The 23,086-nt window shown below is 36.0% G+C and overlaps 1 protein-coding gene across 2 annotated transcripts; it reads left to right on the forward strand.

Annotated features, from left to right (window-relative positions):
* Positions 1-1,542: 1,542 nt before the first annotated feature.
* Positions 1,543-21,533, forward strand: LOC125651900 (glycerol 3-phosphate dehydrogenase-like). 2 transcript variants are annotated; one of them, XM_056166620.1, is made up of 8 exons: positions 1,543-1,557; positions 5,000-5,162; positions 8,039-8,192; positions 9,477-9,683; positions 9,944-10,101; positions 12,572-12,690; positions 14,016-14,223; positions 19,975-21,533. In XM_056166620.1, the coding sequence occupies exons 2-8, from the start codon at positions 5,020-5,022 to the stop codon at positions 20,222-20,224; spliced, it is 1,239 nt and encodes a 412-aa protein (XP_056022595.1). In that variant the 5' UTR covers positions 1,543-1,557; positions 5,000-5,019; the 3' UTR covers positions 20,225-21,533. The 2 variants fall into 2 exon arrangements, with proteins under 2 accessions (XP_056022595.1, XP_048736702.2); XM_048880745.2 differs by lacking the exon at positions 1,543-1,557 and adding an exon at positions 1,710-1,778.
* The last annotated feature ends 1,553 nt before the right edge of the window (positions 21,534-23,086 follow it).

Consider the following 23,086-nt stretch of genomic DNA (forward strand, 5'->3'; position numbering starts at 1 on the left):
ATGATCTAATTTACGGGGGTGAAAACTTCCCCAACGGGACGTAAACAACATTCCAACGATGGCATTCATTCGTCCCAACGCAGTCCCCAATCTCTATTATATGACATATTTGATGACATGCATGATCTAATACTTGTAACAGCGCGAGAGGATGCTGTTTGACACTATGTACAAACACCACACGAACAGGAATTTTTTTTTTGGTCCGAGTCTTTACAATATTCTTGTTTATAATCCAAGTTTTCTATTGTGTGTCATTTAACATATTCTTAACTGTACTGTCAAAATGGTGATGTCTATCAAACATTGTACACATTCTTTCTGTTGATTTGCAAGTTTTGTTTTTTTTAATAGAAATAGATATTTGTGTGGACGTGGAATAAAAACTTGAAATGATCTAATTAATCCATTACCATTAAAAAAAATTATGCATGTAAATATCTCAATGTAGATATCTAGATATACAACATTCATGCAAGTATAAATGAAGTTGAACATTTAATGGAGATCATAGATGGTATTTGAGCTGCAATGTAAATTCTTGATAATGTTTAACTGTTTTTCATAAGTAAATCATAAATGATAGTAAAATAAAAGATGCAAAAGCAAGCAACAGCTGAAACATTTACTTCAGCCTGTCAACGCAGCATATATGAATATGATATGTACATGTAATTATTCAGTTTCAACTGAACAACAAACATCGTCAATCCCGTAACAAAACAATTATTTAAAACTCAGTAAACCTTTCGTAATTAACCCAGCTGTGTATGAACAGTAAGCATCGATGACAGCCGAATCCTGCAAATCGATGGTTAGACGATGTGCTGTTTCTTCCCTTCAAATGCAGCGAAAGCATCTAGCGCTAACAAATAAGTTATAATTACTGTTTCGTCCGCGTTTTTACTCACTGAAATTATGTGCACATAACCTTCTCTGAAGTATGTCAAACCCTTTGACGGACTTTTCTGTGAAAATTCACGAGTAAACGAGGCGATTGAAAAGTATCCTGTATAAGATCTGAATCGTCCGCCATGTTGTTTACATAAGTTGACGGAGTCTGAAAACATGTGACTTTCGTTGTCATCAGTGGGCGGGGCGTGGAAGCGTGAATCGCGTTAGCGTGATAGCTGATAAAAATCTTGAAATTTCATTGGCTGAAACCAATACTATATTACTATATTATTAGTTATGCAGACCATAAATTCAAAAATAAATTCATTTTTATTGATGTACATTTGATAAGGTATCCCAAGAATACATTTATGTTGCAGTCATTTATTATTGTTGGATACTTTCATTACGTGGACATGTCTAATAAAGAGGGATAATACGGAAATATATGGTATCCTTGACAAAAAACATATTAGTCTAGTCAATCTAGCTCATATATAAGCAAAACCTCAAACTAATTGCAACAGAAATGAAATTTTGATTATTGGATTCGGCTTACACCTCGCCCAATACGATTTTTTTCAAGGACCCCATATATTTCCGTATAACAGTATAACAGCACGTTTCCCAACGAATGACACTATTTGGGCACCATACTAAAAGGTTTGTAATGGGAGTTTGAACGACGGTCACCGACAAGGCTATTTAGCATTTCTTGTGACATGGCAAACATTTTAATGATAAAGCAAACTGACTGATGTTTTAAGGTGAAAATTATTTTGAAAGAACCATGTCATTATTTTCAAAATATAGTCATGTAGAAAACAATCGCCGCAAGAGTAACCTCCCTTTCGATTTCTCTCTGTGATCCATGTCCATACCAGGTCAGGTTGTATATATTTTGTTCTGTAAGCCTAATGAAAAAGCACTGAATGTACGCACTGAGTAAAGAAATATTATCACCTGATTTCACCGTTTTGTATTTCACAAAGACTTCTCGAAATAATCATCAGAAATAATTGCATGTATGTATTGGGCAACAACAATAATTGACATGTTTTATAGAGAAGTAATCTAAAGGGTACCAGTCTTCTTTTGTCAAAATGAAATCCCTAAACTACCCCACTAATGCTTATAAACCAAATAATGTTGTGTGTACTGGATCAAACTTTATCTGCTGATACATTTTGACATTGAAAGAAAGTAATTAATTAACAAACGCTAGACATTAATTAAAATTAGACATTGGAGTTGTGAAACAAAATTTGAATAGAAGTAGAAAGTACAGGTGTTATTACTAATTACACGAGGTTTGTTGCGATTGGGTTTTAGCTCACCTGAGCTGAAAGCTCAGTGAGCTTTTCTGATCGCTTGTTGTCTGTCGCCTGTCCGTCCATCTGTCTGTAAACTTTTCACATTTTCGACTTCTCCAGAACCACTGGGCCAATTTCAACCAAACTTGGCTAAAAGCATCCTTGGGTGAAGGGCTTTCACATTTGTTCAAATGAAGGGCCATGTCTCCTCCCGCCATGTGCCCTTCAAAGGGGAGATCACAAAAATGCAAAAATAAGGTGGGTTCATTTAAAAATCTTCTTCTCAAGAACCACTGAGCCAGAAGAGCTGACATTTACATGACAGCTTCCTGACATAGTGGAGATTTAAGTTTTTTAAGATCATGACTCCCGAGGGTAGGTTGGGGCCACAATATTGGATAAAACCTCCGGGAATAGGATGGGGCCACAATAGGGGATCAAAGTTTTACATACAAATATATAGAGAAAATCTTCTCAATAACCATTGTGCCAAAGAAGTTTACATTTACATGAAAGCTTCCTGACATAGTGCAGATTCAAGTGTGTAAAAAGCATGGCCCTCCGGGGTAGGTTGGGGCCACAATAGGGATCAAAGTTTTAAATGCGAATATATAGCGAGCGATGTGGCCCACGGGCCTCTTGTTTTATCTTGTAGTATTATATCAGCTAGAGATAAATGTCTCTAAATGAGATAAATGTTTCTAAATGTCATTTATATGGTGTTCTGATCAGGTCATTCGAATTAATGTTCAGAAAGACGATGCGAAACTGCGAGGACAAGTGAACCAGAGTGCGAGGGCGATTAAGCAAAAAGTGTGAAGTTGCGGGAGCGAAAACATGAAGGCAAAGAAGCAATATTAATAAAGCTATTTCACCTTGTCGCTTCTCACCTTCGCAATCTCGTTATTTCCCTCTTGCGAGGAAAACCGCCGCGGTGGCCGAGAGGTTAGAGCGTTCGCATGCGGTAGGCCGGGGTTCGAAACCCGACCGCGACACACCTAAGTCGATAAAAAACAGGTAGTGACAGTTCCATCGCCAAACGCTCGGCATCAGGTGTGAATGTCACGGGTCCTCGGAGATGACCTCAAAAACGGATGACCCGTGTCACAGTAGGTGTGGCACGCTAAAGAACCCTCACTGCTCAATGGCCGTAAGCGCCGAGCATAGGCCTAAATTTGAAGCCCTTCATCGGTCTTGGTGACGTCTCCATATGAGTGAAAAATTCTCGAGCGAGACGTTAAGCAAGATACAATCAATCATCAATCTTGCGAGGAAGTTTTGCTGTGCACACGCGTTCATCTTCATAGAGAACGACCTATATCACGTACAATTAGCTATACTATAACTCGAATTAGGCTACTTAGTAATACTATATTCATGTATGTACAGTTTGGGAATAAAGTTCGCAGGAAGACAAGTATTGTTCATGTTTGCACTATTTAATTTATTCGTCATACGTACAGTACATGTGCATATGGAAAAGCTAATTAAAGGCGAAGATAACGAAGAGTGATCAATCTCACAACTCCTATAAGCAATACAAAACAGAGAGTTGGGCAAACACGGACCCCTGGATATACCAAAGTTGGGATCAGGTGCCTAGGAGGAGTAAACATCACCTGTCGACCGGCCACACCCGCCTTAAGCCCTATATCTATACCTCTGGTGTGTCCGGGGGTCCGTGTTTGCCCGACTCCCTATTTTGTGTGTGAAATTGATCACTGTTCGTTATCTTTACCTTTCATACTCCTCCATTGTGATGATGACATTCCATCCGTCTTGTACATCACAGCAGGGGATCTTATAACCAAGGGAACTCACCGATTGAGAACAATCACATCAAGCAATGACGCATATAAAATCTCCTTCCCTAGAACTAAGGCAGTGGAACCTGCAGAAATGGTCACATCAACATGAATGGAAGTGTTCAAAGTCATGCTAGACAGGATGTCAGCTGACCACATAGTCCTAACCTAGTCTAGACAACTAGCTGTTTGTAAATGAATGTGCCTGTGATATTGTGTTCTTTATAAAGCCCAGCTCAGTATCAAAAAGACGAAGAGATTTGAATTAATCAAAATCACATTTACATATTCCTATAGGGAAAGAGGTGCTGCCCGATATAAACAAACATGGATGACGTTAAACTCGGATTATTGTATGTCAGTTTACTGTTCTCAGTTTCTATGTTTTGAAGTAGTGACATGAATAGACTTTTCAGATGTGGTAGTTTAACACAATTTTCACATATTTCTTATGTAGGCATATAAATGCACTTTCTGGTAACTTTTATGTAATCCCATATAACGCCAATTGCTTGGCAGGTTTACTCACAAATGAAGAGAAATTTAACAGTGTGTATCAGAAGACTGTACACCAACAAGCGAGAAAATTTTGCGAGAACCTCACCATCGCGAATATTTCTCTGCGCGAACCAGTCCTTTAATGTCTCTTGTATGTTTAAGTTACATGTAATGTCGGCCTCGAAAATAAGTCGACGCGAACCAGATCATCACTGGTAAATTGCGAAATAAAGTCGTCGCGAATAAAAGTTGGTTGACAGGATTTAACAGTTTATTCATTATGTCATTTGCCTACCATGACAAGAGGTCTCAATTTTTAAAGGTTTCCTCTGGAAGACCCATCACTTGGATTTTAATGCCACAAATGTACCTATCTTTTAAATAACTTGGGTAAAACGCAGCCGATTAGGCAAATCTTGCGATTATAAGCAAAAGTATCATTCAGATGATTATCATGTAAGATACTGTTTTATATTTTTGTTTATACAGTGACCGCTATCTGGTGGACAATGGCAGACATCTTTGACGTAATTGTGGTAGGAGGCGGTGTTGTTGGATGCGCTGTTGTCTGGGAAATGACTTCACGTGGTTACAGATGTCTTCTGCTAGAGAAAAATGAAAACTTGATTTCTGAAGCAAGTTCAGGAAATAGGTAATATGAAGTTTGAAAAAAATCAATATAAAAGTACTGACAATAATCAATTCATATGATGTTTTTTAATCTAAAACTGCTCCTTCTTATTGATTCTATGAGAAGTTTTCTTTGGTGGCTGTCTGCGGAATGTTTCTACAGACCTGTAAATCATAAAAAATGGGTAACCGAGTTTATCTAAACATGTTTTCATAACTGTCCTCGAGAATATAACGAAGACCAGCATTATAGGTAAATTAAATGAAGTGCGTCATTGGTTTCCTACAGTGGCCCCCATCATCTCCCCCAATAACGCTTCTCTGTTTATATTAATATCAACACCCACTGAACTCATTATAGAAAGCGTGTTTAGTTTACCCGAGCTTTTCTGATCTCATTTTGTCGGTCTCTCTGCCCGGCCGTTTGTTTGTAAAGTTTACATATTTTAAATTTCTTCTCCAGACGTGTCATAATACATAAAGCATCATAGGTAATTCAAATTGTTCAAATGAAGGAGTACACCCTTTTTCAAAGGGGAGATATTCAAGAAATAGTAAAAATGTAGTGGTATCGTTTTAAAATTTTCTTTGCAAGAACCATTGGACCAGAAATGACAAAACATATGTGAAAGTTTCATAAATGAGTGGAAATTCAAAATTAATCAAATTATCCCCCGGGGGATAGGTTGGGGCCACAATAGGCAATCAAAGTTTTACATAGGAATATAAAGCAAAACGTCTTTAAAAATCTTCTGAGGAACAGCTAGGCCATGGATAGTCATGTTCATAGCCAAGTATCCTCAGGTAGTGCAAATTCAAAGATGTTGAAATTAATGACCCGGGGGGGGGGGGGGGGGTAGAATGGGGCTACAATAGGGAATTAAAGTTTTAATCTATGGGGATGTATAAGAAATATCTTTAAAAATCATCTTAAGAATAGCAGTCATGATTAGTCATATCAATATGCAAGCATCCTAATGTAGTGCAGATTTCAGTCTATTGAAACCATGGCCCATGGGGGTGGGAGTAGAATGGAACTACATCATGGGATCAAATTCATTAGGAAATTTAATATGTAAATCTTTTTCTCAACGCCACCAGTGCCATGGTTTGTCATTATTATGCAAGCATATCCAGGTTCTTCAGATTGAAGTTTCTTCAAATCATAACCCGGGGTAGAATTGGGCCTCAATAAGGGATCAAAGTTTTACATTGGAGTACTCGTATATATTATCATTGAATTTTTTTTTTTATCAAGGACCACTGTTTAGATACATTGATATTCAACCATTCCAATCCAGTGCAGATTTATATTTGACTAGGGGTGACTTAAATAGAAAATTAAAGTTTTACATGAAAATGTTTTTAGGAAATTTGAAAAAAAAATAATTTCAGTAGTAGAGCCATACTAAATCATATCAATATGTAAACCTTCTGAATTCAGATATTTTAATTGACCCTGGGGTTATGATGGGGATCAAATTTTAAATGATACATGAATATAGCGGAAACATTTTTAATAAAAAGATCTTCTCCACATCAGCGAGACCATGTTAGTCATATTGGTTTTCAGGCATCCATATGTCCAGTGGATTCAGGTTGGAAAGGTTGGGGTCATAATATAGGATCAAATGTACAGTTAGCTTTTAGTTTTATTCACATTTTTCGCTTAAAACGACAAAAGATATTTTAGATCAACTTTAGTTCAAGTAAAACTAACAAATGTCGTATTCAATATTTCTGCAATCAAAGGTGATGCAGCTGACGGGTATCGGGACAAGTACTACCAACTAATTGACGCATCAGTGACATATCAACTTGAAATTTTATAACAGAGTTGATAAGGATAAAATATATTGAATGCGAATATAAGAGTAAAATAGCTTCTAGATTTCTTGTATGTATACCAAATATTATCGTCTTTGTTTTACACAACTGATTACTTTCTGTCTTCACACACCTGTACATTTAATATACGAATCATAGCAACAATAATGTTTTTACATTGAACTTTCGAGTAAAGATTCGTGAACAGTGCAAAAATAAAAATGATTTAATAGGAACATTTTGTGGTAAATATGGATTTTTAAAAACAATATCACCACATTTACAAATATCTTAATAAAATTCTGTAACATTTTTAAGAGTACCCATGGCACAGGTAATGGTGATGAAATTTTTTGAAATTGTAATAGCAAGGAGCTTACTAAATACTTTATGACAAACTTATACATGTATCAAGATAGACGGCTCATGGTGGGTGTGAGCGGTTAACAAGGGATGCTTTCTCCACCAAGGGACCTGATCCCACCTCTGGTATGTCCTGGGGTCCGTGTTTGTCTGATCCCACCTCTGGTATGTCCTGGGGTCCGTGTTTGTCTGATCCCGCCTCTGGTATGTCCTGGGGTCCGTGTTTGTCTGATCCCGCCTCTGGTATGTCCTGGGGTCCGTGTTTGTCTGATCCCGCCTCTGATATGTCCTGGGGTCCGTGTTTGTCTGATCCCGCCTCTGGTATGTCCTGGGGTCCGTGTTTGTCTGATCCCGCCTCTGGTATGTCCTGGGGTCCGTGTTTGTCTGATCCCGCCTCTGGTATGTCCTGGGGTCCGTGTTTGTCTGATCCCGCCTCTGGTATGTCCTGGGGTCCGTGTTTACCCTACTCTTGATTTTGTATGATTCATAGAAATTTTGAGATTGATCACTGTTCGTTATCTTCACCTTTTTCATGTAACGATGCCGAGAAAGTAAAATATATCCATTTCCAACATGCAATATCGCGAACATTATCAATATCTACCGGTTTAATTTACAGTAAGAGAACTGACGTCATAGTTTATCATAAAATACAACATCCTACCTTCACTGCATAATTATTGCATTAGATATGATTACTTTTGACAGTGGGATGCTCCACACTGGTTTTGATGCCCCTGCCGACAGCCTGGAGCTCCAGTGCATAACTTACACCTTCCCCCGTATGTTTGATGTATTACAAGGATTCGGATTAGTCTATGACAAAATTGGAGCAACAATGGTTGCTTGGACACAAGAACAAGTTCGTTATGAAATATCTAAATATCTCGATACCATTCAGAAAACATTAAGATTAGAAAGTAAGCGTTACTGCATTTTTCTTTACAAGGATACAAATCTAATTATGAAAGTGTGGGTTTTTTCATGGAATGTTTCATACAGTATAACAGGATTTTTGGCGGGAAACAAGGCGGATTTGGGTCTGTAAGGTACATCTTTGATATGGATGGAGGTATACCATTGGTATGGGTGAATACAATTTTGGTGAACTAACTTTTATTAATTCATACAATGCATATGTTAGATGTGAATCTTTGGTAATCTCCAAAATAGGCCAAGATGACAAGCCGGCTATACGGTATTTCACGGCCCGCACAAAATTCGATAATTACTTGATTACTTGAACAGTGGCAGTTTGATATATCTATAATGATGGCCGTCGGATGGAACGTTAAAGAGTATCCCATGTCAAGGATTCTAACTCCCTGACCCGTAAAATCAAATGATGAAAACTAGAACGTACACGCTAGAGCTGGAACGTGCTGATAATTACAATACCTGTAGGTATCTCGTGCGAAAACATAAGTATTTACAGAACTGTAAATAATTTATATTCACAAGGCTTTTATTTTTGCGTAATTTGGTGGGTAGACAAAACATTTTCTTCTCGCTAGTATTATTTCAATCGTTCAAGTCTGTATTGACCACTTTCTATGGTAAATATATAATGATGAATATACCTAGATATAAATACAGGCAAATGAAGTTGACGTTACAGGGGATACAACAGTGCTTGTTAACTTAGAGGATCTTGGTTAGCTGACGTCTTTCACACAAATTGTTAGGTGTCTCTTTCACCACGGATTACTCCGTTTACTTGATCAAATTACGAAGCTCAAGGCGGATGTAACCCGTCACTCCTGCTGGGCACCTGATCTCAAATTTGAATTGTTTGTTGGATTTATCAGATCAATGTTAGTTATCTTCACCTTTTCCATTGATACTGAACTAACAAATCTAATTTTAATCATTCAAGTTCACATTTAAAAGTATGTATTACTTTGTAAAAGATACATTCTACGGTGTTTTTTTTTTGGCGATTTTAACCCTATAAAAATTTACAATATCTGCGGTTGGTTTATTTTACACTACCTATCCACCAATTGTATTTTTTGCGGATTTTTTCTGTCCCCAAAAAATTAGATGCTACACTTTTGCACATGTAGTAAAGGTGATATCATTCTTAAATTTGTAAGAAATCAATTCACGGTGGTAAGGGATACACGAGATGATCTTTTACCTTTAGGCTTCAAAGCTACCACTCATCGCCCAGAGGTCTAAAACAGCGGGCATATCCCCCACTAGGGAGCTCAGCGTGTCTGAACTGTATAGCAGAGAACCTAGGCTTAGCAGACACGCACAGGGGGCGCTGTGGATTCCAGAGGAGACGGTAGTTGACCCATGGCTGACGGCAATCTCTTTTGCTCATGATGCCCGGCGAAAGGGAGCTGTGGTAGGAATTGACTGTAGTTTATCAGTGGTGATAGCATACTAATGTTTTCATTCGTCATTGTTAAAAAGTCAGTAGCAGTAACACCACTTTTAGTTAACAATAACAGACTAAATTCAGCGGGAACATATACTATAGATTCACTCAATGCTGCCTGTTGCATACAATGTACAATTATTTTTCCTCCTTTAATGATCGATGCAATAATCTTAATCAGGATCATCAGTATTACTAAAAGTACATGTATTGAGATATTTTTAAAGATCGAAACAGACGCCCTGGTACAAAACATATGTAAAACGGATGATCAACGAGTAGACGTTATGACGTCACGAGGGCAATTTACTGGGAATGTCGTCATCAACTGCGGAGGTCTCTATGGAGATATCGTAGATAAATTGGCTGGTCTACAGCATTTCAGGTACACAATGTTAAGATATTCTTCTACCTTGAAGGTCTGTTTATTACTTGTTTATTTGTTGTTTTGCATCCCGCTTGAGAATCTTTCACTCATATGGAGATGTCATCATTGCCGGTGAAGGGCTGTAAAATTTAGGCCCATGCTCGGCGCTTACCGATCTGACTAAATTACAGACCTATATTATTATACCTATATATTATAGGGTTACTGAACTTATATCGGTGAATATTGGCACGAGTTGGCTGTGAAAATGCACGAGCTTGCGAGTGCATTTTGACAGCCAACGAGTGCCAATATTCACCTATATAAGTTCAATAACCCTTTTATTATATAGCTAAAGTATTTGGTTGTTAAGTTATATCCATTTTCACTCAAACTACTCCAAAATAGACGAGAATTCATCAATATTGCCAGTGTGCAATAACAGCATGCATTTCTTAACTGTTCAATATTTAACCCGTCATTAATGCATGAAGCAAACTGATTTTGTAAATGGGGACATCATAATTTATGTACAGTAAAACATAATGCTTAAGTAAATATCAAATACCGGCTCTGTCAAATTCGGAGGACCGTCGTCTGCCATTTTTGCTTGTTTACGTCGTTACGGTAACGTCAATATTGAACGCTCATACTCGGAATGTTTCGGGCGCATACAATTTACGCAATGTAAAGTTAGCGTTCAATAAATTCTCAGGATATTGAACGCTAACATTCTCTAGATTTTACGCAGATTTTATATTAGACTATTTATTAGCTATATAATAAATAATAATATAGGTCTGTACTTTAGTCAGATTGGACAATTACGGTCTTTGAGCATGGAGGAATCTTTATCGTGTCACACCTACTGTGAAACGGGACATCGGCTTTTGCGGTCTCATCCGAAGGACTGTCCCATTTAGTCACCTCTTACGACAAGCAAGGGGTACTCAGGGCCTATTCTAACCCGGGTCCCCACGGGAACCAGTTTTAGGTGAAGTGTACATGGCTCTGAGGGCCGTAGTAGTGAGGCCGTTGTATTTTGTCAACGTCTACCTTGACACGGGTCCTCCGTTTGTAAGGTCATATCCGAAAGACCGGCTGTTTAGTCGGGTGTTGTGCTCTCATGATGTTGCTTTGGAAAACAATAGTGCCGTAGCGACAGCTATTTGGCTTTCCATGAAAGGCAAAGTACTCACCTAAACAGTCATTAATGGGTTTCGTGCAACACTTACTTCTCTCAGGCACTATCATTACTATGTTATTAACACGTTTGGGATCTTATATACATGATTTTGTTTCCTTTCTGCAATTAATGTAAAATTTATTTTCAAAGTCATTTATGCAATTTTACTTGCCATTCACAGAATATTTACAAAATAAAGATATTTTTTGTATTTTAATTTATTTCGAACATTTAAAATTGGTATCATAACTGTAAGAATGCGTTTTGAACTACAATAACAACAAACACTCATATTTTCTAAACATGTTGAATAGCTTGATTGTTGCAAATATTAACAACACAGTTACTAATTATTGTTTTAACCTTGGGTCTGTAATCCTCTTCCATGTGGAGGTTCGGTCAGGAATTGACAGATACTCTGTCGGGGAGAACACAGGGTACTTTTTCGCGTATACTTCACCATTTTTGCTGCATATGTTTATATTAAGACCTTTAAACGATTAACTAAATTGTCTATTTCATAATTTTCAAAATTATTCAATTGGTATCTAACCTCACAATACATGACATTGTATAGCTAAGATATAAAAACGTCTTCAATTTTTGGTCTTTATACTGCAAAACTAAACTTAATAAAAACAAGACCAAAGATCGAAATCAAACGAAACAAACTCAGCTTATTTTCTCCCTCAGTGCCCTCGTCCGAAAATAAAAAGTTTCTTGACTAATTGGTAATAAAACACAAAAAGGTTGGTAGGTTGGTTGCGTTCGTTCCAAGATCGCTTTTAATGAACATCAAATCAAACAAAACTGAAAATCACACAAAAACTGAATTCAAAACTGACAATGGGTTGGATGGGAGGGAAGGCTAAGACACAGCAATACACGAACTTCCTTTGTAACTTGTAACGAACTTCACACTGCCCGAAAACTGACCAGGGCTAGTATATATACTGAGCGCGAAAGCGCTCGTGCATAGGCTAAGAAGCCCGCGAAACGTATTTACGGAAAGTAACGAAAAATGACGAATTGTAAAACGTAAAGAAATAAATTTAAACTTTATATTTCATAAAAAAATTTGGTTAATGAAGGAGCGTGTCTTGTACAGTTCCTGGCATCTTCAGGGTGATAAAGGATGTTTTGCAATTACAGATGCAAATTGTTGCGCATGTTTCGAGGGTAGAAAGTCCCATCTTTTAGCAAGGGTTTATTTTTTTTTTTAATCTTTAATGAAGGGATTGGCGAAACGCCGGACTTTTCCCGTGTATTGAGTTGCACTGCTTTATCTTTCCTGTATTTCAGTATCGCCCCAAAGAAAGGGCAATATGCAATATATCCAAAGAAAGTGAAACACCTCATAAATTCCAGTATTTTACCAATTCCAACAGAAAAAGGGAAAGGTGAAATTATTTTCAAAACGGGTACGTACAGAATATTCTATAACAAAACTTTAAGTTTTATACCCGCACTTTCTAGAGAAAGTTCGGGCATATTGTTACCCTGGTCCGTCCGTCTGTCACACTTTGTTCTTCCTCGAACTCCTTCTTTATTTTGAGCAGTAACCGATTATTCTTTTGGAAGATGATTGATGGTGTCTTGTAAATGTCACCCTAGGGGCAAAATGAGGATCGAAAACGACGTTTTTCTACAAAGACGTCGTTCCCAGAACTCTTTTTACAGTTAGCACGGTAGTTAACCATTCTTTGGAGATGATTGCGTCCTGTATAGATGTGCGATAAAGTTTAGAAATTTTCATCCCCTTCCCCCTGGGGACCAAATGGGGATCGAAAACGACATTTTCTCTAAACATAAACCACCAATCACTAATTACAGATGATTTGGCTACTGCGTACAGTTTAAGAGGAGTTCTAGGAATCAAGTTTCTTTTTTAATATCGTTTCTTTTTTACCCTCATTTGGCCGCCTCCAGGATGAATATGAAAATGCTGAAAACTGATTACTCTTCTACAGGACACACAATCCAATCTTCGTCCAAAAGACGATTTGGCTACCACGAAAATTGTTTTTCGGAATTTTCCTTTTCACCTAAAAGGACAAATGGGGTGGGAAAACGACGAACAAAAATCTGGTGCTCAGTGCATTGTGTCATGTGCAACAAGTATACATTTGCTTTAAAGGTTGGAATCTCATTTGAGCAATAAAAAAATGATGTGAGTTGGGATGACACTGGGGCACTTGCCCATCACAATACTCAATGCATCTTGATATGAGCAGCTGGAATATACCGGCATATTGTTAAGGGGTTAGGACCTCCGTGGTTTTATTAAAAATACATTTCAACTATTATAAAAATAAGGTCTGGGATGACCCAATTGCTCAATATATCTTGACATATGCAGCAAGGACATATATAGTGTAGAGTTTGTTATATAGTAACTATTGTGGCTTCTTTGCTATTTTCACAAATACGACGGGGAGTATGTCTAAATGCAGACACTTGCGTGTGGGTATTACTGTGTCGTGAACTTATGATAGCATCTAGTAACATCTTACCATTATTTCTGTCGGAATATTCACAGCTGTTAAAATAGCCGTAATAAAATTAAGATTCATGCACACAGTGTTCACAATCATAAGGAAATGACAATCATTCAATTATAAACGTTGGAAGTGTGAATATTTTTATATATATCCTAATCAATAACACAATAGTCGTGATTTACGGGTAAAAGAAATAAGACTATATAATGCTTTATTCAGTTTTATTTATTGATTACATTGGTCAGTCTATGGCAATGTTATCATTGGCCCGACATTTGAGGAATCGGCTTCCAGAAGACGACCAGAGAGCGACTCGAACACGATCCAGCGGCTGATGCGTTATGGAGATTCGTGTGTTCGGGGACTAGGAGAGTGCCCTATAGTGAACACATACACGGGACTCCGTCCAGCCACGGAAACCAAAGATTACTGGATCAATTCCTACCCTGAAAGGTAAGATAATTCTTAATCAATACTCAAAAGTCTTTTGTAAGTATCATCTTCCGTTAATGACTAATCTACTATATAGTGATATCATCCTATTATGTTAATGGTTAATCTACTAATCTACTGATACTATCCTACTATGTTAGTGACTAATCTACTGATATTATCTTATTATGTTAATGACTAATCTACTGATATTATCTTATTATGTTAATGACTAATCTACTGATATTATCCTATTATGTTAATGACTAATCTACTGATATTACCTTATTATGTTAATGACTAATCTACTGATATTACCTTTTTATGTTAATGATTAATCTACTAAATACTGATATTATCCTATTATGTTAATGACTAATCTACTGATATTACCTTTTTATGTTAATGATTAATCTACTAAATACTGATATTATCCTATTATGTTAATGACTAATCTACTGATATTACCTTATTATGTTAATGACTAATCCACTGATATTATCTTATTATGTTAATGACTAATATACTGATATTATCCTATTATGTTAATGACTAATCTGATATTATCTTATTATGTTAATGACTAATCTACTGATATTATCCTATTATGTTGATGACTAATTTACGGATATTATCTTATTATGTTAATGACCAATTTACTGATATTATCCTATTATGTTAATGACTAATCTACTGATATCATCTTATTATCTTAATGACTAATCTACTAATATTATCCTATTATGTTAATGACTAATTTACTAATATACTGATATTATCCTATTATGTTAATGACTTGTTTCATACCGATTGCAAGGCCGTTCTTTGCACACTGATTTTGACTACGGATTAATCCGTTTACCTGATCAAGATATAGGACTCACGGCAGGTGTGACCGGTCGACATGAAATGCTTACTCCTCCTAGGCACCTGGTCTCACCTCTGGTGTGTCCAGGGATTCGTGTTTGCCGAACTCTCTATTTTGCATTGTTTATAAGAGTTATGAGATTGATCACTGTTCGTTATCTTCATCTTTCATTAAGTATCTCTTTATGCTAATGAGTAATTTACCGATGTTTTGATTTCATTATGTTAATGAGTAATCTAAAGATGTTTTGATATTATTTCTAAATGATGAGTAATCTAAAGATGTTTTGATATTATTTCTAAATGATGAGTAATCTAAAGATGTTTTGGTATTATTTCTAAATGTTTTGATGTTAATCCTGTATTTTAATGAGTAATCTAAATATGTTCTGATATTTATTTCTGTATGTTAATGAGTAATTTTCCAATATTATATATTATCCAATTTTGTTACTATCTAATTTTCATATGTTCCGATATTATTTTCATTTAACATTATACATGTTACAGTGAAAGTATTCAATTAATTCAGGCAAAAATTAAAGACAAATATTATTCAAAACACTTATAATTCTTGTTTACGTGCATCAAATGAATATTCAGTTTACAGTTGAAAAATAACCCACCACCCTCAGAAAAAATTAACCAGTTATAGTATAGTACAATATCAGATATCATCTGATAAGAAAACACCTGAAAAACACAATAACAGAACCACAAAAATCTTTAATTGAACTTAATTGAAGTCAACAAATTCCTCAAACTTTCAAACTATCATTATCGTTGCAAATTGCAAACAAAGCAACAACAACCAAAAAAAAAAAAAATAATAATAATAAAAAAAAAAAAAAAAAAAAACAACAACCCAACAATTACATACTTGTAATTTCACACGTTTTATGTTTGATTGTTCCACGTGACCATAAAGGTTTTTTCTTTATCGCTGAGCTGAACGGTCCCAATTAAAGAACGGTAAATGTTTTTGTATTCCTGACATAAAGAAAAGTAGGAAGAAGTTAAAGTACATTGCAATTCATTCACAAATAAACCCAGTTGACCCTTATTATTCATGCCATTATTGTCAGTCGTCCTTAGTCCGTACTTCTCGACATCAGTCACTGATAAACGGGTTAATTGTAATTAATAAAACATAACATTTTATTCATTAATTTCCGCCATTTTGTCGTACCATTCATGATTTATCTGATAAGATTTTAGGTCATCTTTGATGTACACTTAAATGGTCCCCGAGTCGTTTTCGAGTTTACCTCCATTATGTCTGAGGAAGTTGAAATTACCTCTCGGAAACAGCAAGTACATCAAGACTTGGGGACCTAAAATTTCACTGTAAGCGGTTATAATTTCACTGTAAAAAGTTATAATTTCACTGTAAGAGGTTATAATTTCACTGTAAGAAGTTATAATTTCCCTTCGGTCCGTTCTGATTTTTAGAACTGTTTTTTCTAGTTTTTGATATTAAAGTATAATGAATGAATCGCAATAATAAGTGTGTTACATAATATATGGTACTAATTTGAACAAAACCCCAGAAATCTGTGTAGTGTAGGCAGTTTTAAATTTAGTGCACGTTATTTTTATGGTTTCTTCACGCACCTTAATTTACCGTTATATCAATACATCAGCTGTCTACAGAACTTAAAATTTCAGAAATGAAGTGTCGACAATTCATTTCCTCTAAACTTCAGTAACTTAGAACAGATGTAACAGTTTGTCTTCCTGTATGAATACTGGACTTTTTCGAGATGGGCTGACTTTTGCAGTCAATGACTGACTTTGACACGAGCATATAATACGGAAACCTTTTCGTGACATATCTGTATGAACCGATGCAATGTACAGAAATCATATCTGAATGAACCGATGCAATGTACAGAAATGGTCAAGTTGTCCAAACATTATAGAGTTGTTCCAGTTCATTTCCATACTCATACACTTTCTAAAACAGTAAAGTCTATGTGACCTAATATCCCCATAAATATATTTAGGTCACCTGGCCCAATGCAATTGGTCAGAATCCGTCATCGTGCACCGTGCGTGAACGCTTGACCATTCTTAACTTCTTCCTGATAACTGCCATTTATTTTTTATCTTTCAAATTTGGTATGAATCATCTTTGGGACAAGGGGGTATAAAGTATAAATTTCAGGACTTCTGCACATCCGGGGCCTTAACTATGTCCAGAGCAAACATTGACCAATGCTAAAGAATCTTCCTTACATCTGTAAAACTGAAAACAGAGATCTGATCATGTAGAGCTGGAAGAATCTTCCTTACATCTGTAAAACTGAAAACAGAGATCTGATCATGTAGAGCTGGAAGAATCTTCCTTACATCTGTAAACCTGAAAACAGAGATCTGATCATGTAGAGCTGGAAGGCCTCTACCGAAATTGTAAAGTTCTTGATATCCGGGGTTGACGTTCTGACTCCAGGATGGGGCCAATCTGGGTACTAGTATTTAATGTTTATGTGTAAACCATTTAAATAGCATATATCTTCTTCATTGCTATGCTGTGGGCCTCTTGTTAGTTAAATATTTTAGATGAAATAATTCCAGTTCCATCCCCACCAAGCTGTTTTTATATGTCAGTAATGAAAAGATTAATCGGAGACTGGGACAAGACTTATGGCTTTCATAACGTACTAGGATTGCTTTTCAATATTTACGTACTTCATATTGGATAAAATGAATAGATATAAAAATCATAGGGGTTCGAATTCACTACTACCTAACATGGCAATTTCTACAAACGAAATATGAGTTTTCGGTTCACATGCGGCTTTAATAAATGTTTGGACAGAAATATACTGGGAAAATATGGTAGGGATTTTTATGCCCCCGAGATCAAAGATCGGGGGGCATATTGTTTTTGTCCAGTCTGTCATTCTGTCTGAAACTTTAACCTTGCTAATAACTTTTGAACAGTAAGTGATAGAGCTTTGATACTTCACATGAGTATTCCTTGTTACAAGACCTTTCCGTGGGTACCAACATTTTTGACCATGTGACCTTGACCTTGGAGTTTGACCTACTTTTTGAAAACTTTAACCTTGCAAATAACTTTTGAATTGTAAGTGATATAGCTTTGATATTTCACATGAGTATTCCTTGTTACAAGACCTTTCCGTTGGTATTAAACCTTTTGACCTTGACATTTGACCTACTTTTAATTTTTTTTTTTACTTTGGTCATAACTTCTAAATGGTAAATATTAGAGCTTTCATATTGTACATGAGCATTTCTTTTGACACGATCTTTCTACTGCTACCAAGATATTTGCCCTTGTGACCTTGGCCATCTTCAGAATTGTCCATTATCGGGGGCATTTGTGTTTCACAAACACATCCAAACTCCCCGTCGAGGCCTCATTACGTCACCTACGAATAGACCTCTCCTATGTGACGCACCACAATATACAGATTTGTATATTGTGAGTCCGCGATTATCACGCAGACAAATTACACTAAAGAAGTAGTTCGCAGTTAAAAGTTTGAAGATATTAATATTAAGAACATTAATATAAAAGTATGGATTTTATCTTAAACATAAAATGATCAAAAGATCATTAAAAAGTAGGGAGATTCTGTTCAAATTATTGTGTAAAGTAATGAACTTGATGTTTACGTTCTTGTTTTGAAAGTTGTTTACGTTTGACATTATGTTTTTTCGTCATTCTACATTGACGTCACAGTATACGCGGCCTAAGAAATCGCTATCCCATAATGCCTAAGTGGAAGAGTTTGGTTTGTGAGCAAACGAACTCTGGTGGAAGTTTGAAACACATCTTGTTTTATATTATGATGCAAAAATACAGCGACCTGTGCCGTAAATAAAAGGTTGTTATAATAGGTGGATTTGTAGCTCTCTCGTATGTCCAAATATTTTCTCAGAGAGCTACAGATCTACAGATGTACATGTAATTCCGAATTGTAGGTACGTTCATGTTCTGTGTTGTACCTGTGTGTGTTTGATTGAATAAAGTTGTATAAGACCTTCATACATTTTATGATAAAATTAAACTCAAAACTTCTGCATAATAAATTTACATTCGATTTATCATGATGCAATGACCTTTTTGTCAAGTTTAAACAATGAATCAAGGTATCTGTGCAAGTTAAAATTTTATACCCAGGCTATGCATGCACAAATGAAATGAATCAATAGCCTTGTGTTTTTATATTTTGACAACTTCTTTAACAGGCCTACTGTAATAGTATGGTAACGTGCAGCGATCTGAACACGCACGCCGTTGCTTAGAGAGAGAGAGAGAGAGAGAGAGAGAGAGAGAGAGAGAGAGAGAGTACCGTATCACTAGAAAAACTAGCTCACTAGCGATGCAGTAGAAATTCTCGCTCAGGAAAGTGTCGTTCCGAAGTTTAGCTTGGGTCTTCTCTGATTTTTGGCACCTCTTCAGCAAAATCACCTACCGTTCACGACGACAACCGCCGTCGCCCTAGGACGAAACCACGTGCGGACATAACAGCTGCATGATACAAAGTTCCCGAGTTCCAAACATACTCTACCTGAAGCAAGCCTTTAGACAGCCAAACATCACTACACTGCCACCATTTTGTAACGTGCAGCGGTTTGAACACGCTCGTCTTTGCTTAACTTGTGTGATAAAAAGAAATCACTAAGAAAGCTAGTGCAAGAGCGAGGCAGAAGTACCCTATATACTCTCTAACAATTCGACATTACATATATTTAACGATATCGTGCTTCCATACATTACTCAGGTTTAAATGTCCAAGTCAAGCCGTTGACTGTGAAAGTCAGTCGTTCTCGCAAAAGTCCACTAGTAGGAGAATAGATCGATACTACCAAAAAAAAAAAAAAAAAAAAAAAAAAGCGTTGACGATACACATAATGCACTAATCTTTTCAGTTGCTGGATCACGATAGGCGGGATCCGCTCCACAGGTTTGTCAGGAAGTCTTGGTATTGCTGATAAAGTCAGAAATCTGATTGTCAATCAACACGGACTGGAACCATCTCGGACAAAAAGGACCGATCTCGAACGTATAGCCATTAAATTTGTACCACCAAGCCATGCCATGCTTGATGACGTCACATACACAATCACTCATCCTATCACCTTGAGTGGAATAGAAACACGCTTAGATTCCCAGCTGTAAGCCAGTACCCACGATTATTGTTTTGCACACGATTGAAAAATAAATTTTATTTTTGAAATATATGCTTAGATGGGGCAAAGAACTGCGATGCTTTATGCCTGCATACCCCATGGAGTGTGCTAACGCTCCGTGAAAAGTAAATTGGCGTGGGGCGTTGCTGTTCAGACCCACGTGTGTTTTCAAAATTGAGAAATTTATCTCTTATATTTACATTCTATTTTCAATCATGTCGGAGAATTCCCAGCCGTTAGATTAGTTGTACTATATTTATCAAGATTCATACGCACATTGTTCACATTCATAAGGAAATGGCTATCATTTCAATTGGTAAAGATAGCAAAGGCAAAACCATTGGAAATAAAGATATTCTCTAATGGCAATAGTATGATACAAAATTTTGTTTTAATCTTACTTAAATCCGTTCTATTATTATTTATAGTAAATAATATATGAATAGCAGAAACAGTATATATATAGACAAAATTGTGTATAACATTCAACTAGTATGATGTAATAAAATTCAACAATCTCTAAAGATAAACCAACTATTCCATAAGTTTAATATTGATTTGTAAATTCAAACCAGGGATTCGAAAACTCCATACATAATTAGAAATTAACCAATGCGTAGTCACGATTTATTGATTTACATAATTAGAAATTAACCAATGCGTAGTTTCGATTTATTGATTTACATAATTAGAAATTAACCAATGAGTAGTCACGATTTATTGATTTACATAATTAGAAATTAACCAATGTGTAGTCACGATTTATTGATTTACATAATTAGAAATTAACCAATGTGTAGTCACGATTTATTGATTTACATAATTAGAAATTAACCAATGCGTAATCACGATTTATTGATTTGTAAATACAAGTTATGAAAAGAGATTCATTGGTCACAACACTCACCCTAGGCAAACATAATTCTTTTTAATGAAATTGGATCTATATATCATATCGCTACACAAAGGAGGGGGGGGGGGGTGTGAAACTGCGCTAAATAATGCATGTTATGTATCAATACACAACATGATTGATTTGATTGTATATTGCATAGGTGTGCGTGTATATGTGTGTGCATACATGTATGTATATGTTTTGTTTTTTCTTTCTTTTTTCCTTTTCTCTTTTGTTCTACTCTAGATACTGACTTTGTGTATTGTATACTGTAGTATTTGTATATCTCTATATCCTTTGTTCTACTCTAGATACTGACTTTGTGTATTGTATACTGTAGTATTTGCATTTCTCTATACCTTTTTATACATTGGTTTATGAGAATAAATCAGCATTTAACGTACCTCCCGAGGATTTTTCACTCACATGGAGACGTCACCATAGCCGGTGAAGGGCTGCATAATTTAGGTCTATGCTCGGCGCTTAAGGCGTTTGAGCAGGGAGCGATTTTTATCGTACCACACCTGCTGTGACACACGGGGTCTCGGTTTTTGCGGTCTCATTCAAAGGATCGCCCATTTAGTCGCTTCTTACACCAAACAAGGAATACTGAGGGCATATTCTAACCCAGATCCCCACAGGACTACACTACATGAAGTCCAAATCAGGTGTTCGTTGATGCAGAAATGAAACGAATTTTCCAGCCAATCAAAATCGCCGAAATTTCATCAAGCCAATAAAGGTTGATATGAAACTTTAGTTGATATGGTCACAAACATGTAGCATGGTCTATAACTCCCACTTTTTCAGTTCCATTTTAGACTTTAAGGCAAGACTTGTAATTTATATGTAACTTTAAAAACTGAAGATACTCTTGATATGTTCTTTAAAACTCTTAAATTCTATATGATGAATTTCCCCCTATATGAAGTGCAGAAAGGTCACTTTATTTTCTATCTACTAGCATTACACCATTCTATATGTCTGTATTTATTTGATGTAATGATTGATTTGTGTTGTTTATTTTGTACTGACACCAACAGACAAATTGAGTTTACGCGAATTTTACAGTGAACTTCAAGTGGAAAAAGGTAAAGTTTAACATGCTCAATAACAATTTAATTTATACAATATTTTATTCAAAATGAATGGGATTGGGCAGCAGGTGCAGGCTATTTAAGCCCTCTCCCTACATCAAGGTCAGAATGGAAGTGAAACACAAAATAAGTAGATATATGTATACATACATATACACATATAACAAACACTAACACCCCAGGTTTTCATAATTCCCCTTGAATGTAGAAATTAAAAAATATACTTCAAAAAAATTGGCAATACTACAAAACTCAGGTGCGAACCTCTTTAACTCTGAAGAGAAAGAAATTCTTAATGTGGTGGGCAGATTTACAGATACTAAAGCTGACCACACATATATCACACATTTGTACCCGAAATGATAATGTCAAACGAGTTTCTAATATGCACTGTTATATGTTGTTATTCTATACTTGGCATGGCTATTCTTGGATTATTTAAATTCAAATTTGTCTGCTTTGACCTCTGAATTAGAAAATAAATAGTCTGTATTTTATAGTTCAGTGTTAGGGTATCTTACAAAAACCGTAATTAAATTCACGGGATCCCAGGTTTGAATCCCTGTCTGGTCGGTTGCATTTCCTTCTTTTCCGTTACAGAAAAAAAATGTATGGAAAGAAACACAGCTGTTTGAATACTCTGACAATTTTGTGTCACACTATTAGTACATTTGCAATTACGAAGTATCAATTTGACTTTTATCTAAACTATTTACATCTACTTCGTATTTGAAATTGAAGACCAACTCGTTTTTAATACTCAATTATATGATTATGTACACGTAAAACCACTATGTTTTTGTACAACCAAACATCTGAAGAATTCAGACACGAAAATTGAAATCTGAAAACAGACAAT

This window comes from Ostrea edulis, chromosome 5 (genome assembly GCF_947568905.1).
Source record: "Ostrea edulis chromosome 5, xbOstEdul1.1, whole genome shotgun sequence".
Classification (NCBI taxonomy): domain Eukaryota; kingdom Metazoa; phylum Mollusca; class Bivalvia; order Ostreida; family Ostreidae; genus Ostrea; species Ostrea edulis.

Bases quoted from the DNA above. Each gene is read 5' to 3' on its own strand.
- LOC125651900 (XM_048880745.2), top strand. The intron at 5,163-8,038 runs GTAATATGAAGT...TACTTTTGACAG, and splicing joins GAAGCAAGTTCAGGAAATAG to TGGGATGCTCCACACTGGTT. The intron at 10,102-12,571 runs GTACACAATGTT...CCTGTATTTCAG, and splicing joins GCTGGTCTACAGCATTTCAG to TATCGCCCCAAAGAAAGGGC.